This window comes from Oncorhynchus tshawytscha, linkage group LG29, assembly GCF_018296145.1.
Source record: "Oncorhynchus tshawytscha isolate Ot180627B linkage group LG29, Otsh_v2.0, whole genome shotgun sequence".
NCBI lineage: Eukaryota > Metazoa > Chordata > Actinopteri > Salmoniformes > Salmonidae > Oncorhynchus > Oncorhynchus tshawytscha.
In genome coordinates this window covers 9,468,397-9,483,058 of record NC_056457.1, presented here as the reverse complement: position 1 = coordinate 9,483,058, position 14,662 = coordinate 9,468,397, and the positions used below count along the sequence as shown (strand labels likewise).

The window sequence follows — 14,662 nt, the reverse complement described above, 5'->3', positions numbered from 1 at the left end:
GAGAACCAAACTGCATCCCCCCAAGTGAACCGTGCCTCACCCATACTAAACAGGCCAATGACGTACTACAATATCCACCAAGACTTTTGAATGAAGAGGATGGAATTATGAATAATGCCACTCTCTCAATTGTGTGCTTATGAATTGTGACAGTTTTCTTGGGAGTTTTTTGTTTGCAGATTTGTTTCTTACAAACTGCACCAATAAGATTTGATTAAGGGGTGCCAGGAGTGTCTTTTTTTACACTGAACAAAAATGTAAAAGCAACACGCAACAATTTCAAAGATTTTACCGAGTTACAGTTCCTATAAGGATCAGTCAATTTAAATCAATTAAATTGGCCCTAATCTATGGATTTCACATGACTGGCAATAAAGATAATGCATCTGTTGGTCACAGATACCTTAAAAAAAAGGTAGAGGCGTGGATCAGAAAACCAGTCAGTATCTGGTGTGACCGCCTCATGCAGTGTGACACATCTCCTTCGCATAAATAGAACACATCTCCTTTAGCCCCAGAGTGGCACAGCGGTGGCACAGTGCTCTAAGGCACTGCATCCCAGTGCTAGAGGCATCACTACAGACCCTGGTTCGGTCCCGGGCTGTATCACAACCGGCCGTCATCGGGAGTCCCATAGGGCGGCGCACAATTGGCCCAGCATTTTCCGGTCTAGAGGAGGGTTTGGCCGGGGTATGCCGTCATTGTAAATAAGAATTTGTTCATAAATGACTTGCCTCGTTAAATAATATATTTTTTTTTTAATGAAGTTGTTCAGGCTGTTTATAGTAGCCTGTGGAATGTTGTCCCACTCCTCTTCAATGGCTGTGCGAAGTTGCTGGATATTGTCAGGAACTGGAACGTGCTGTCGTACACATCGACCCAGAGCATCCTAAACATGCTCAATGGGTGATAAGTCTGGTGAGCATGCAGGCCATGGTAGAATTGGGACATTTTTAGCTTCGGGGAGTTGTGTATAGATCCTTGTGACACATGGGGCCGTGCATTATCATGCTGAAACATGAGGTGGTGGCGGCGGATGAATGTCACAACAATGGGCCTCAGGATCTCGTCACGGTATTGCTGTGCATTCAAATTGCCATCGATAAAATGCAATTATGTTTATTGGCCTTAGCTTATGTCTTGCCCATACCATAACCCCACCGCCACCATGGGGCTCTCTGTTCACAATGTTGACATCAGCAAACCGTTCACCCACACAACGCCATACACGACATCTGCCATCCACCCGGTAAAGTTGAAACCGGGATTCATCCATGAAGAGCACACTTCTCCAGCGTGCCAGTGGTCATCAAAGGTGAGCATTTGCCCACTGAATTCAGATACGACGCTGAACTGCAGTCAGGTCAATACCCTGGTGAGGACGACGAACACACAGATGAGCTTCCCTGAGACGGTTTCTGACAGTTTGTGCAGAAATTCTTAGGTTGTGCAAACCCACAGTTTCTTCAGGGTGTCTGGTCTCAGACGATCCCGCAGGTGAAGAAGCCGGATGTGGAGGTCCTGGGCTATCGTGGTTACAAATGGTCTGCGGTTGTGAGGCCAGTTGAACGTAGTGCAAAATTCTCAAAAACGAGGTTGGAGGTGGCTTATGGTAGAGAAATTAACATTAAATTCTATGGCAACAGCTCTGGTGGACATTCCTGCAGTCAGCATGCCAATTGCACTCCCCTCCCCCCCAAAAAAACTTGAGAGATCTGTGACATTGTGTTGTGTGACAAAACTGCACATTTTAGAGTGGCCTTTTATTGCACAAGATGCACCTGTATAATGATGATGCTGTTTAATCAGCTTCTTGACCTACTAATTCAATGGTTTTTCTTTATTTGTACTATTTTCTACATTGTAGAATAGTAGTGAAGACATCAAAGCTATAAAATAACACATATGAAACCATGTAGTGACCAAAAAAGTGTTAAACAAATCAAAATATATTTTATATTTGAGATTCTTCAAAGTAGCCACCCTTTGCCTTGATGACAGCTTTGCACACTCTTGACATTCCATCAACCAGCTTCATGAGGTAGTCATCTGGAATGCATTTTAATTAACAGGTGTGTTAAAAGATGTTAAAAGTTAGTTTGTGGAATTTCTTTCCTTCTTAATGCGTTTGAGACAATTAGTTGTGTTGTGACAAGGTCGGGGTGGTATACAGAAGATAGCCCTATTTGGTAAAATACCAAGTCCATATTATGGCAAGAACAGCTCAAATAAGCAAAGAGAAACAACAGTCCATCATTACTTTAAGACATGAACGTCAGTCAAAATGGACAATTTCAAGAACTTTGAACGTTTCTTCAAGTGTAGTCACAAAAACCATCAACAACGATGAAACTGGCTCTCATGAGGACCGCCACAGGAAAGGAAGACCCCGAGGTACCTCTGCTGCAGAGGGTAAGTTCATTAGAGTTACTAGCCTCAGAAATAGGCAATTACTGTAACTGCACCTCAGATTGCACCTCACAGAGTTCAAGTAACAGACACATCTCAACATCAACTGTTCAGAGGAGACTGTGTGAATCAGGCCTTCATGCTCGATTTTGCTTCAAAGAAACCACTACTAAAGGACATCAATAAGAAGAAGAGACTTGCTTGGGCCAAGAAACACGAGCAATGAACATTAGAAATCTGTCCTTTGGTCTGATGAGCCCAAATTTGAGTTTTTTGGTTCCAACCGCCTGTCTTTGTGAGACCCAGAGTAGAACGGATGATCTCCGCGTGTGGTTCCCACCGTGAAGTATGGAGGAGGAGGTGTAATGGTGTGGGGTGCTTTGCTGGTGTCACTGTCTGTGATTTATTTAAAGGCACACTTAACCAGCATGGCTACCACAACATTCGGCAGCAATACGCCATCCCATCTGGTTGCGCTTAGTGGAACTAACAGTTTTTCAACAGGACAATGACCCAAAACACACCTCCAGGCTGTGTAAGGGCTATTTGACCAAGAAGAAGAGTGATGGAGTGCTGCATTAGATGGCCTGGCCTCCACAATCACCCGAACTCAACCCAATTGAGATGGTTTGGGATGAGTTGGACTGCAGAATGAAGGAAAAGCAGCCAACAAATTCTCAGCATATGTAGGAACTCCTTCAAGACTATTGAAAAAGCATTCCTCACGAAACTGGTTGAAAGAATGCCAAGAGTGTGCAAAGCTGTCATCAATGCAAAGGGTGGCTACTTTGAAGAATCTAAAATCTATTTTGATGTGTTTAACTCTTTTTTTGGTAACTACATGATTCCATGTGTGTTATTTCATAGTTTTGATGTCTTCACTATTATTCTACAATGTAGAAAATAGTACAAAATAATGAAAAACCCTTGAATGAGTAGTGTCCAAACGTTTGACTGGTATTGTACACTGTATATGTCATCTGTATTTAGATATCCTCTCACTGGACCGAAACTCTTTAGAAAAAAAGGTTTCCAAATGGGTTATTTGGCTGTCCCCATAGGATAACTTTTTTGGTTCCAGATAGATCCCTTTTGGGTTCCATGTCAAACCATCTATGGAAAGGGTTCTACATGGAACGCAAAAAGGGCTCTACCTGCATTGGGACAGCCAAAGAACAGTTTAAGTTTCTTGATAGCACTATTTTTTTAGACACGTGTAGTCATGGGCCTCACGCCAAAGCTGCTATCACCTTTTTGACATTTCTGTTTTACTCTGAATTTCCCCTCAACCGGACTGTCACCTGTGACTCATCTCTCTGACCTAGCTGTGTCAGGGATGTTTGGACACGAACTGTGCAAACTCATTGACACCACATGCAAAAGAATATCACTCTATTTTGATCACTCAAGTGTTGTACTTGAGCTTTCATCCATTTGTTAATGCATGTGAATATTGCGCATCACTAAAGAACGTAGGCGACATAAACGTGTACCATGTTGCATTGAAGTGACTGTCCAATGTTCCAGATTTCAATAACCTTTAATGAATTACAATACGAGTGAATTTTATCAGACATATACAAGTTCATTCAATGAACATGATACTCAGTGATCTGTTTTCCACTATCTGGTTGGTGCTATGACAACAGTAGGACTTGTCGATACTAATCAAGATGATTGACGCATACCCGCCTCCACAGCTCTGGTTCACTGTCTTGTACCCGAAGTAAAGGTCCCCAAAGCAGGAGTCTACTAACTAAGTTAATGTTGTCCACATGTCATTGACTCCTTGATGGAGTGCACCGCGGCGTGCCATGGACCAGGAAAACTGCAACCCAAACGCCCCATTACATTACCGTTTCATTCTTAAAGGATAAGGGGATTTGCAAGAAGGAGGGGATGGGGAGGAAGTGGTGGTGCTGACGATATCAACCGGAGTATCCTATCTGACAGACGTTCTTGAGTCATCATTTAACATGGGCAGTCCGGAATATATAAATTCGCGCTCACACCATTTCCGCTAATGAATAACCTGGCACGAGGAAAACTCTCCACCGACCCACCTCAGCAAGCTACCAACGTTTACGGTAAGTTGAAACTGGTTGTGTGCTCTCCACTTTTATGTATAAAAAGTGAACATATATTTAGGATTATTACGTATTTACTGAGTTATTAGTTAGCCTTGTGTTAGAGTAGATCGTTCGCTGGTATATGTATGTTCTAAAATTACACATTGGTGCGCAATTACGCAAGAACTAGGCTAATTCAAAGTATATGGCAAGATTACATTGAGTCTAAAGTCGGGTTTAATTATTTATCTTGACCTTTATGTCATTTTAAAAACACAACGGACCATGTGCAGTGCCTTGCCGTCCATCCACAATGACACCTGAGACTACAGCTGCGTGCCCAGTGATGGTGAGAGAGTGCGTCCTGGGGTCCCGCTGGCTGATGGCTGCGCTCACGATTCTGTTGCTGCTTTCCACGACGGTCACCTGCGTTCACAGTACCACGGTGGAGCACGACTTTCACATCGTTCACAATGTCGACAACAGAAGTAAGTTGAAACACGTTTTATTTTCGAATAAGTGAATGATTTGTCTTCATTGGATTTGATCTTGAAAGGTGACATTGATGATACATTGGATATTACACATAGAATTTCATACATTCTTTTTTGATACATTTCTTTGTGTTATAATTAAAAGGAAAAAAAATGTCAATTTCAAACCTTTTACACGTGGTTAATAAAAGGGATGTAGAGTTTGTTCATCAAAACATTTAATCATAATTAACAAATGTAATACTTTTGAATGTAACACACCACTGTCAATGTGATATAATTTATATTTATGCAAAAAAAAAAAAAAATTGGGTTCATTTGTAATATCATCTAGATTTTCAACATCTTAGTTATGGATTTGAACATGTTTTTTAATGATTGATATGGTATTCATAAATTAAACATTCACAGTTTACTTGACTTATAAATCCTAAAATGTTCATAGAAGACTAAAGTGTTGCCTAAAAATGATCATCCAAACCCAGTAATGGACCTCCACTGCCTGATGAAAAGGTGACATCCACTTTCAGGTTATTGTTCATACCAATAGCCTAAAATGGTATTGTTCATACCAATAGCTTAAAATGGTATTGTTCATACCAATAGCCTAAAATGGTATTGTTCATATCAATAGCTTAAAATGGTATTGTTCATACCAATAGTGTAAAATGGTATTGTTCATATCAATAGCCTAAAATGGTATTGTTCATACCAATAGCCTAAAATGGTATTGTTCATATCAATAGCTTAAAATGGTATTGTTCATACCAATAGTGTAAAATGGTATTGTTCATACCAATAGCCTAAAATGGTATTGTTCATACCAATAGCCTAAAATGGTATTGTTCATATCAATAGCTTAAAATGGTATTGTTCATACCAATAGTGTAAAATGGTATTGTTCATACCAATAGTGTAAAATGGTATTGTTCATACCAATAGCTTAAAATGGTATTGTTCATACCAATAGCCTAAAATGGTATTGTTCATACCAATAGCCTAAAATGGTATTGTTCATACCAATAGCCTAAAATGGTATTGTTCATATCAATAGCTTAAAATGGTATTGTTCATACCAATAGCCTAAAATGGTATTGTTCATACCAATAGCCTAAAATGGTATTGTTCATACCAATAGCTTAAAATGGTATTGTTCATACCAATAGCCTAAAATGGTATTGTTCATACCAATAGCTTAAAATGGTATTGTTCATACCAATAGCTTAAAATGGTATTGTTCATACCAATAGCCTAAAATGGTATTGTTCATACCAATAGCCTAAAATGGTATTGTTCATACCAATAGCCTAAAATGGTATTTTCATACCAATAGCCTAAAATGGCATTTTTCATACCAATAGCCTAAAATGGCATTTTTCATACCAATAGCTTAAAATGGTATTGTTCATACCAATAGCTTAAAATGGTATTGTTCATACCAATAGTGTAAAATGGTATTGTTCATACCAATAGTGTAAAATGGTATTGTTCATACCAATAGCTTAAAATGGTATTGTTCATACCAATAGCTTAAAATGTTATTGTTCATACCAATAGTGTAAAATGGTATTGTTCATACCAATAGCCTAAAATGGTATTGTTCATACCAATAGCCTAAAATGGTATTGTTCATACCACTAGTGTAAAATGGTATTGTTCATACCAATAGCTTAAAATGGTATTGTTCATACCAATAGCTTAAAATGGTATTGTTCATACCAATAGCCTAAAATGGTATTGTTCATACCAATAGTGTAAAATGGTATTGTTCATACCAATAGTGTAAAATGGTATTGTTCATACCAATAGCTTAAAATGGTATTGTTCATACCAATAGCTTAAAATGGTATTGTTCATACCAATAGCCTAAAATGGTATTGTTCATACCAATAGTGTAAAATGGTATTGTTCATACCAATAGTGTAAAATGGTATTGTTCATACCAATAGCTTAAAATGTTATTGTTCATACCAGGTTATTTTTCACACCAATAGCCTAAAATGGTATTGTTCATACCAATAGCTTAAAATGTTATTGTTCATACCAGGTTATTTTTCACACCAATAGCCTAAAATGGTATTGTTCATACCAGGTTATTGTTCACACCAATAGCCTAAAATGGTATTGTTCATACCAGGTTATTGTTCATACCAATAGCCTAAAATCCTATTGTTCATACCAGGTTATTGTTCACACCATTAGCCTAAAATAATATTGTTCATACCAGGTTATTGTTCATACCAGGTTATTGTTCACACCAATAGCCTAAAATGGTATTGTTCATACCAGGTTACTGTTCATAACAGGTCATTGTTAATACCAGTAGCCTTATACCAAGTAAAGATATTGTTCATACCAGGTTATTCTATAACCTAACAAGAAATGGTATTGCTGTTCATACCAGGTTATTGTTCATACCAATAGCCTAACAAAAACATTTATTGTTCATGCACAATGTTCATCCCACATTTCATGGTATTGGTATGGACAATAACATGATATGAACAATAACCTGGTCCTTTAGAGCATTATCACTAGTTATGAATCAGCAATATGATGGGTATTAGGTGTGACTACTGTTTACGCATAACGGTACAACTGTGTACTTTGTGGAAAGGCATTTGTGTGTGCTTTTAAGAAAGATAGTGTGTGTGTGTGTCTGTCTGTTAGTGCGAGCACATTCTTGTATATGTACAGTCGTGGCCAAAACTATTGGCACCCTTTTTCAAATAATGCACCATTTCTTCCAGAAAACGGTTGAAATTAAAACATACTTTGGTATCCACAAATGTATGTCTTCAGTGTGCAGTTGAACTACAACAACAAAAAACGGAATAATTGACTAAATCTTAGCAAATTCCACAAAGAAATCCTAAAATGGCCTGTACGACAAATTCTAGAAGTAGTTAGAAATAATTTAAATCAGGTGATTCTCATTATCTTTAGAATTGAACTCACCTGTGGTGAGTTGAAGGTGTCTGCAGTATAAAAATCACTTATTCAACCAGTTTGAATAGAGGAAAGGACTCATTCTCCTGTTGTGTGTCACTGTGTGTGCCGCAACGAGCATGGACAAAAGAAAGAAAACCATAGAATTGTCTGAAGCAACTCTAAAACAAAATTGAGCTTTCAAAGAAAATAACACCTTCCCTACAGCCAAACATGGAGGAGGTTCAATGATGTTTTGGGGTTGCTTTGCTGCCTCTGCACTGGGTACCTTGAACCTGTGCATGGCAGAACATTGATGGCAGGACATTGACCCCAAACACACTTCAAAAAGAACCTAGAAATGGTTCAAGACAAAACACTGGACTGTTCTGAAGTGGCCAGCAATGAGTCCAGATCTAAATCCCATTGAAAACTTGTGGAAAGATCTGAAAACAGCAGTTGGGAGAAGGCACCCTTCAAATCTGAGAGAACTGGAGAAGTTTGCACAAGAGGAGTGGGCCAAACTGCCAGTACAGAGGTTCAGGAAGCTCATCAATGACTATAGGAAGCACTTGATTGCAGTTATTTTGACCAAAGGCTGTGCTACCAAATATTAAGTCTAGGGTGTCGATAATTATTTCAATGTCATTTCTGTTTATTTTCTGATTTAAATGGATATATTAAGTTCAGAATAAAAAAACAAAGGTTCTGTAATATTAACAAGGGAAAAAAAATTGTGGAGACCAAATACTTTGTTCAATTTCAACTTATTTTTTAGGGAAAATTGTGAGTTACTTGAATAATGTGTAAGGGTGCCAATATTTTTGGCCACAACTGTATATATACTGAACAAAAATATAAACACAACATGCAACAATTTCAAAGATTTTACTGAGTTACAGTTCATAGAAGGAAATCAGTCAATTGAAATAAATTCATTCGGCCCTAATCTATGGATTTCAAATGACTGGGCAGGGGTGCACACACGGGTGGGCCTGGGAGGTTCATAGGGGCACCCACTTGGGAGCCAGGTCCACCCACTGGGGAGCCAGGCCCAGCCAATCAGAATGATTTTTCCCCCACAAAAGGGCTTTATTACAGACAGAAATACTCAGATGTGTAGGCCCTGGGCTGGCGTGGTTAAACTTGGTATGCGGTTATGAGACCGTTTGGATGTACTGCCACATTTTCTAAAATGACATTGGAGGTGGCTTATGGTAGAGAAATTAACATTAAATTCTCTAGCAACAGCTCTGTTGGACATTCCTGCAGTCAGCATGCCAATTGCACTCTCCCTCAAAAAACTTGAGACATCTGTGTCATTGTGTTGTGTGACAAAATTGAACATCTTAGAGTGGCCTTTTATTGTCCCCAGCACAAGCTGCACCTGTGTAATGACCATGCTGTTTAATCAGCTTCTTGATATGCCACACCTGTACGGTGGATGGATTATCTTGGGAAAAGGAGAAATGCTCACTAACAGGAATGTAAACAAATTAGTGAAAAACATTTGAGAGAAATAAGCTTTTTTTGTGGTATGGAAAATATCTGGGATCTTTTATTTCAGCTCATGAAACATGGGACCAACACTTTACATGTTGCATTGATATTTTTGTTCAGTGTATACTCAAACCTTAACTTGACGCTTCCACTCACCCCTTGTGTCTTTGTCAGGTCCAGAAATAGATCCATTCTGGTACGTGGGGCGTGGGGTAAGGCCCATCGGGCGTTTTGGGAAGAGGCAGAGCGGAGGAGGGGGCAGCGGAGGGCTCAGACACCCTGTGGCCATGGTCAGCACACTGAAGATTCTCCTCGACATCATCAGGAACCAGGAGAACATCGGGAAGACACTTAGCGGAGAGGACGCCGACTGGCTACCATGACAACATGCTTGGCCGCTCACCCGCCCCCACCATCTGTGAACGTGTCTTTATTTAATCAAGTATTGTCTTTCTTTGTCTCTATCTCCTGTTTCTTTCTGTCGTTCTTTCTTTCTTTTCAAGGTTTGCTCTCAAGCCTACAGTATGTCTTCGTCTAGGGACCTCTAAACTGGCTGACCAGTTGTAGTCTGTATGGTACATACTGAGAAATGCAATCTATATTGATTAATAAATGAAGATAGTAACAGACTATGTTTTTGGTACATTGGTGCTGTGACCAATTATTGTTGAATAAAAAGCAGGAAGTCTAAAACGAGAAATATAAAGCTGCTCAAAATCTGAACCTTTCGGTGAATAAGCAGGTCAGTTTTTCTTACCATTGGTGAGGGATGTTCTTTGTAACATAAAGTAAGACGATACTTCATTAATCCCCAAAGGTTAGGAATGATAGGAAACTCCAAGAGGTCATTCAGGTGCAAACTTTATTCAATCAGTATTACACTTTTTCTCAATCAGAGCAATTTGGCACATAGAGAATCTGTGTTTTTTGCTTCTTAATATTTTCCCCCGACACATGATATGGACTGCAACAAACGATTGCGCATATGAGTGAATAGTCCATCAGAGGTGTGCAAAGTGAACTTCACTGCGGCCTAGGAACATAGACAGCTGGCTGCCTTCCGCAGACAACACAGAAGGATCAAGTTTATGATTGGGCAATTATCTTATGTCATATCCATTTTTTTTTTTACATATATATGGATATATATATATATATATATATATTTATATATATATATATATAAACAAATTAGGAGGTGAGATAAAATATAGTTTTTTACAATAGAAAAATACAGGACATTGATAATAATGAACCCCTTGGCTGTGCTTCTCGAATTTTGTACATCTATTTAAAACCAGAAACATGCGTTGATACACAACACACATCCAGGAACAACGACGACATACAGGAAACGATATGCATAACCTGCAAAATGGGATCATAGGATGGATGGAAGGACTTACCAGTGGACAGTGTTCAAATATAATATAAATATAACAGAAGTCCATAGGTATGGGAATAACCTGTGTCACTAGCTCCGGTACAGGGCGTTACATATTATTCTTATTGTTGTTTATTAGACGCTCTTATCCAGAGCAACTTCATACTGGTCCCCCGTGGGAATTGAACCCACAACCCTAGCATTGCAAGTGTCATGCTCTACCAACTGAGCCACAACAGGACCCCCACCTGATAGGTGCGGCTTGAAGAAAGGTCAAGCTGCACGTAACAACCTGAACCAGCGCAAACGTCATACTATTTTACCTGTAATTACTAAGGAACATAATTCCTCAACACTGTATTTCATCTCCTCTATATTAATATACTATCTGATCTTTTCAATATAAAGACCAGGGCCTCTCAGAGTATCTCAAGAGTAGAAGTGCTGATCTAGGATACATTTTGTGTTGTAGATCACAATGAATATGGTTACATGGACAGGGAAAGCCTGATCCTAGATCAGCACTCCTACTCTGAGACGCTGATAAAAAAACAGGCCTGGCATTCCAGACTCTCACCCCGGTCATTGGAGTAATACCAGACACTGCATCAACTGCTATTTATCACATCTCCCACGTTATCATGAATATGAATACCATCATCCCCATTAAAATCACACATTTTCCGACAATTAATGCAGGCATACATGTAAAGCACTTTGAAGAAGGAAACATGACACGGTTTCAGACTTAACTGATGAGAAAACCTTTCAGAGGAGGAGAATAAAGCCTAGGCCGGTTTCCGCCCACTTTGTTTTAGTGAAAAGAACTGCGTAATAACAATCTTCAAAAGTACAAAAATAAAATCATGCTTTTCATGGCATTTTGTCATAAAGCCCAGTAGACTTCATTATGTATAAATCTTTACAAGATATTTAACACAACGCACAATTAATTCTTGGAGCCATAGAGCACAGGAGAGAAATCAAAATGGTTGCCAAATAAAGGCGGAAACAAATGAAACATAAAAATAACAAGCAAAAAAATACAGTTGACGTTGTTGTCATCATGCAGACGCTCTTATCCAGAGAGACCTACAGTTAAGTGCATTGATCTTCAGATAGCTAGTTGGGACAGCCAAATACCTCAGTCATAGTACATGTATTTTTCCTCAATAAAGTAGCTAGCAGCAATGTCAGTGCTAGTAGGAAAATAAATCCGAGTGTGAGTATTAGTTCACGCACAAATCGCCCTTTAATCCTAGTTAATGGGTCAACCATCATCTACATGTTATGAACAGTCAGCAGTTCACACACCCAAGTATGCTACTGGGAAGACAGATATCAAGTAGATGGCCCTAGCTAGCAAAAAGACAGTACTAGACAACAGATAAAGACACACATTTGATGTATTACTCCTGGAGATATCAGGAGTCCTCTAGCTATAGAATGAAGCATATTCATTTAAAAAAAAAAAACAGAACGGTAAAGATGTCATACAGAGATGTTTTTGTTTGGTTAAGAAACGTGTCCATTTATTCTAATGTCGGGCTTCTTTCGGTTCCTAAATGCTTTACATATACTTTATATAATAGGTAGACCATTTGTGTGATAAACGTTTCATTATTTGTTCATGTAACTAAATATTTTGCCTTGCATTATTTTGGCCTTGGGTCTCCCCGGAGACAGATGCCAAAGTCTCACAACCTGTAGATGGAGGTTATTTTGGCCTTGGGTCTCCCCGGAGACAGATGCCAAAGTCTCACAACCTGTAGATGGAGGTTATTTTGGCCTTGGGTCTCCCCGGAGACAGATGCCAAAGTCTCACAACCTGTAGATGGAGGTTATTTTGGCCTTGGGTCTCCCCGGAGACAGATGCCAAAGTCTCACAACCTGTAGATGGAGGTTATTTTGGCCTTGGGTCTCCCCGGAGACAGATGCCAAAGTCTCACAACCTGTAGATGGAGGTTATTTTGGCCTTGGGTCTCCCCGGAGACAGATGCCAAAGTCTCACAACCTGTAGATGGAGGTTATTTTGGCCTTGGGTCTCCCCGGAGACAGATGCCAAAGTCTCACAACCTGTAGATGGAGGTTATTTTGGCCTTGGGTCTCCCCGGAGACAGATGCCAAAGTCTCACAACCTGTAGATGGAGGTTATTTTGGCCTTGGGTCTCCCCGGAGACAGATGCCAAAGTCTCACAACCTGTAGATGGAGGTTATTTTGGCCTTGGGTCTCCCCGGAGACAGATGCCAAAGTCTCACAACCTGTAGATGGAGGTTATTTTGGCCTTGGGTCTCCCCGGAGACAGATGCCAAAGTCTCACAACCTGTAGATGGAGGTTATTTTGGCCTTGGGTCTCCCCGGAGACAGATGCCAAAGTCTCACAACCTGTAGATGGAGGTTATTTTGGCCTTGGGTCTCCCCGGAGACAGATGCCAAAGTCTCACAACCTGTAGATGGAGGTTATTTTGGCCTTGGGTCTCCCCGGAGACAGATGCCAAAGTCTCACAACCTGTAGATGGAGGTTATTTTGGCCTTGGGTCTCCCCGGAGACAGATGCCAAAGTCTCACAACCTGTAGATGGAGGTTATTTTGGCCTTACAAAACAGACATTACATAAACTGTCATTGTGTGGGCCGAGCAATGTAGTGAATCTTTCTCTAAACACGGTAACTACGCGCTAGAGTAACGAGCTCGTCTCAAAATCGCCACCGTGAAAAGATTGAGGTGTGTTTACCTGTTACCTTCATGTAAATGATTAATTAAAGGAACAGGAGAGGACGCCAGATGTTTCTTAAAGTGAACCTCTAATCGAAAATGTGAAAACGCGTCAGACCAGAGCGTAGTGAATGAGGATTGGTATCTGCTAGTTCAAGGAAATGATTATGTTTGAGTCTGTACACAGAAATGATAATACAACAACAACATTGAACAGGTTCTGTAGGTGCTCGGCTATTCATCATGACATTTCATCAGTGAGAGAAACAACAGGTAATATAAAACATGGTTCAGCCTCTTTTGGGACATTCATCACAGAAGTTTTCACATGGTTTTTCACATCTTCAAACACCTACAACACCCTTGCAAACAGTTAGAAAAAAAAAAGACTGACAGAGGTTTTCTTATTTTCTGTACAAGGACTTTGAAGTTAGGTCTTCTTTTGACAGTAAGACAGTGAGTTGTCTCGGCGAGGAGTGTTCGTTCGCTGATTTTAAGGCAGAGACACGTCGTCTATCAAACCACCCTGTTGTGAGCGTTGTGGTGTGGTAATTACAGTGAATGAGGCCCAGGGGGCTGATGGAGTAGGTTGGGACAGGGGTTGAATGAGTCGGTCCTGGGCTGGGGGAGGCAGGGAAGGCGGTCTGGAGATATTCAGGGGGTGACTGGATGGGGCCGTGCCTGGCTGAGGAGAGCGCTGGGTGGGGTGCACAGGGCAGGTGTTGGCCCCTGCATAGCCCAAGGCAGACGCTGGATCAAGGCACTGGAGTGGAGAGACCGCGCGGGGCCCCTGAGGGACTCTTTGTGCTTTCTGTCTGTCGCTACGGATGAAGTGCTGTTACCTGCTGCTCAGACTCCTTATCTGGAGAAAAACAAGGAAATACATATAGAATTATATGACTTGAGCTATTCAGGTAGCTAAAGAGTGTATTCAAGAGTCACAATGACAAATGAAGCTATTACACAGCATAACCATTAATGTAGTTTGCATTGCGTATGCACTGAGTGTACAAAACATTAGGAACACCTTCCTAATATTGAGTTGCCCCCCACACTTTGCCCTCAGAACAGCCTCAATACGTCGGTACATGGAGTCTACATGCTGCCCCATGTGGACGCCAATGCTTCCCACAGTTGTGTCAAGTTGGCTGGATGTTCTTTG

At 40.3% G+C, this 14,662-nt stretch overlaps 1 protein-coding gene across 1 annotated transcript in view; it reads right to left on the bottom strand.

The window, feature by feature from the left end:
- Window positions 1–10,254: 10,254 nt before the first annotated feature.
- The window catches only part of myripb (myosin VIIA and Rab interacting protein b), a 41,959-nt gene continuing 37,551 nt past the window's right edge, over window positions 10,255–14,662 (bottom strand). Inside the window, exon 13 of the mRNA XM_042308716.1 lies at window positions 10,255–14,362. Within this exon, the coding sequence (XP_042164650.1) occupies window positions 14,322–14,362 (41 nt within the window). The 3' untranslated portion in view covers window positions 10,255–14,321. The remainder of the gene's footprint in view (window positions 14,363–14,662) is intronic.